Genomic DNA, 3,748 nt, shown 5'->3' with positions numbered 1-3,748 from the left:
TGAAAGAGAGCCCTACAACATACCCGAAAGATGGTCGTCCAGCCTCCGCTTGAAAACGTCCAGCGAAGGAGCATCCACCACCTCCCGAGGCAGACTGTTCCACTGCTCAGCCACTCTTACCGTTAGGAAGTCTCTCCTGATATTTAGCCGGTAACGACTCCCTTGTCATTTCCATCCATTCGATCTAGTCTTGCCATCCGGCGCAAGAGAGAATAGATCTGCTCCATCTTCCACATAACAGCCCTTCAAATATTCAAATGTGAAAATTTGAGATGTGAAAGACCTCTTCTTAAAAACTTGGAGAGCCCCTGCCAGTCTAAGTAGACAATACTGAACGTGTTGGACCAGGAGTCTGATTCAGAATGAGGCAGCTTCATGTGGATGTTGGGGAGGGACTGTGGCTCAGTGGTAAAGCCTCTGCTTGGCAGGCAGGAGGTCCCAGGTTCGAACAGCAGGAACTCCAATTTTAAGGACCAGGAAGTAAGTGATGGGAAAGAGCTTCACGTGGGACCCTGGAGAGTTGCAGGCACAGTCCGAGTAGACGATGCTGATCCTGATGGACTGATGGTCTGACCCAGGGGTGGATGAAGGCTCACGGGTGCCCGAAGCACTGACCCATCTTGGCGCCCCCCTCCTTTCCACACTGACCCCCCAGTCCAGTTTGGTGTAGTGGTTAAGTACACGGACTCTGATCTGGGAGAACCGGGTTTGATTCCCCACTCCTCCACTTGCAGCTGCTGGATTACCTTGGGAAAGCCATAGTTCTTATAAGAGCTGTTCTTGAAAAAGGGCAGTTTCTGTCAGAGCTCTCTCAGCCCCACCTCCCTCACAGGGTGTCTGTTGTGGGGAGGGGGTGGGAAAGGAGATTGTAAGCTGCTCTGAGACTCCTTTGGGTAGTGAAGGGCAGGGTATAAATCCAATCTCCTCCTCCTCCTCCTCCTCCTCCTCTTCTTCTTCTTCTGTAAGACCAATCTTCAAACCACAGCTTTCTTAACATAACATAAGAACATAAGAGATGCCAATGTTGGATCAGGCCAAAGGCCCATCCAGTTTAACACTCCGTATCACACAGTGACCAGAAATACCAGTGACATCAGGAGGTCCACAAGTGGGGCCAGGACATTAGAAGCCCTCCCACTGTTGACCCCCCCCCAAGCACCAAGATGACAGAGCATCACTTTCTCCAGAGTCCCTATCTATACCTTGTGGCTAATAGCCACTGATGGATCTCTGCTCCATATGCTTATCTAATTCCCTTTTGAAGCCGTCTTCCTTTCACCCAGAGGAGCTCTTGGCAGGTGTCCGTCCCACTGGCATCTTATTCTTGGCATACAATCAGGACAGATTTAAATCGGGTGATACAGGCCACTGGGACTTCATAGCTTCCACAGAAACTTCAAGACGACATCCAGATTTGGCGTATCCATGCACAGCAGTGCTGTCACCATATCAATGGACCACAGGTCCCAACAACATGACCACTTTCATCTCGAGTTCCCTCAAGCTGTGATCTCTAGATGGCCCAGCCCAGAATGGCATTGTCCTGGTCTCTTCACCAGAAGCAGAAGATCCACTCAACCTGAAGGGAACCTCATCGTCTGAATCCCAGAGCCAGGAGGCAACATCAGAGGAAGGCCTCAGCCTCTCTGCCCTGTTGTTGGCCCTCTAGAGGAACTGGTTGGCCACTGTGTGAGACAGGATGCTGGACTAGATGAACCACTGGATTCAGCAGGGCTCTTCTGATGTTCTTATGAAGGCCTCAGCCTCTATGCCCTTTTGTCCACTGTGTGAGACAGGATGCTGGACTAGATGGACCACTGGTCTGATCCAGCAGGGCTCTTCTAATGCTCTTATGAAGGCCTCTCTGCCCTGTTGTTGTCCATCCAGAGGAACTGTTTGGCCACTGTGTGAGACAGGATGCTGGACTTACATGGACCACTGCTCTGACCAAGCAGTGCTCTTCTGATGTTCTTATTAACCATCACAGGCAATGGAGACAAGACCCAAAAGAACTTACGGGAAATTTTCCAAGGATCGAGTGGCTGTCGACAGGGGTGAGAATCCTCCTCTCCACCAGAAGATAAAAAAAATTCTGCTCCGAGGCTAATTGGCAAGCCACCTTGCTTGCTATAAAGTTGGAAATGAATGCTTACCGTGGCTTCTTTTAATCTTTTGAAATCTATGTTGAGGTACGCTTTTATTCCATCAAGGGCACCGGGCAAAGTTAGTCCTCGGATTAACAGTACAGACAGCACCACGTATGGCAAAGTGGCTGTTATCCACACCACCTGAAAGGGAACAATATCCACAGGAAGATTATTCATCCGCATGTTGAGCAGCAAAACACTGATGATTGCTGCAATCGTCTTGGCTGCATTTTTTTTCCTTTGAAAATGCAAGCAATTGCAATAACCAAACAAACAAATGGAGCAGTTCCTTTCCATCTTTTTGACGAGAAAATCTGAAAGACAATGATATGTCAAAGTGGAAATGCATCTAGGAATCACATGATGGTTGAGTGCATGGACCACCCATCCGCACAAAAGTAGAAGCCATGGGAATGCATGGGAAGGGTCTTCAGGCTCTTGCATACTCCGCGAGTCACACTAATCATCAGGGGTCATTTTGTAGAAAAAGAGGTGCAGGAGCTCATTAGCATAACTTATTTGCATATGCCACACCCCCTGACATCACCAGATGTATGTCAGAAGGCAACACCCACTGCTCAGGCTCCACTGGACTGTTTTGGATACCTAGCTATTGGGGGGGGGACATGCAGATTTGTCCTCGCAGAGGAGGGAGAGCTTGTACCTGAATAAAACTTGGTCTTAAAGGTGCCACTGGACTGTTTTGGGCTGGGGGAGGGGCTCTGCAGCTTACCTGGCTGCTTCTTGCTCTGACTGAGGGCTGCTGGGAGCAGGGGGTGGGGCTTGTTGCATGTGCCCGCCCCCTGTGCTCTTTACTGCCGGAGCTCCGCTCCTGTGCGCTCCTGCAGGAAATGACCCCTGCAGGTGGGTAAGCCATGTTGGTCATATTTGTTATTGTTTGTTAATTTCGTACACTTCTATCCCACCCTTCCTCCAAGGAGCTCGGCACAGCATACGCAATCCTCTCCTCTTCTTCATTTTATCCTCACAACACCCCTGCAAGGTAGGTTAGGCCGAGACAGAGTGACTGGCCCCCCGACACCCAATGACTTGAACCTTCACAGTGGGGACTTGAACCTTCACAGACAAACACAGAGAGAGAGAGAGTCTAATAGTAGGCCAGTCCTTCTCTGCTAAACCCTGTCCCAACAACTCTGCACAAACCCATCAGTTGCTAGACTTTACCTTTTTCGGACTTATGCATACTAGGGATCAGGGGTCATTTCCTGCGGGAGCGCACAGGAGCGGAGCTCCGGCAGTAAGGAGCCCATGGGGTGGGTACATGCAACAAGCCCCACCCCCTGCTCCCAGCAGCCCTCAGTTGGGCCACGAAGAGCAAGAAGCAGCCAGGGGCTTCCGGTTTGGCTCCCGTGAATGGCGGACGCATCCTCGGGTCGCTCCCGAGGGCGTCTCACCCGCCCACGGTGGAGGAGGGAATCCGCACGAGCGGAGACCCGAACGAGCTCCTCAGGAAGAGAGGAGCTCGGATTCGGGGCGCTTTAGGGCGTACTAGGGGGGAGTCTCTCTTTCGGCCGAGAGGTCGGAGACCAAGGCTCCCGCCATGCCCTGCCCCAATGGACCTTGCTGCGTGAGCGACCCCG

General features: G+C 51.4%; 1 protein-coding gene across 1 annotated transcript in view; it reads right to left on the bottom strand.

Moving 5' to 3' along the window:
- Positions 1-3,748, bottom strand: part of LOC107108345 (sodium-dependent noradrenaline transporter-like) — a gene marked incomplete at both ends in the record, with an annotated part of 20,869 nt that overhangs the window by 493 nt on the left and 16,628 nt on the right. Inside the window, one exon of the mRNA XM_015408772.1 lies at positions 2,154-2,288. Within this exon, the coding sequence (XP_015264258.1) occupies positions 2,154-2,288 (135 nt within the window). The remainder of the gene's footprint in view (positions 1-2,153; positions 2,289-3,748) is intronic.

The sequence above is a fragment of the Gekko japonicus genome, unplaced genomic scaffold (genome assembly GCF_001447785.1).
Source record: "Gekko japonicus isolate JY-2015 unplaced genomic scaffold, Gekko_japonicus_V1.1 scaffold2905, whole genome shotgun sequence".
Classification (NCBI taxonomy): Eukaryota; Metazoa; Chordata; class Lepidosauria; order Squamata; family Gekkonidae; genus Gekko; species Gekko japonicus.
The sequence above is the reverse complement of the archived record's forward strand: the minus strand, read 5'-3'. Positions and strand labels throughout refer to the sequence as shown.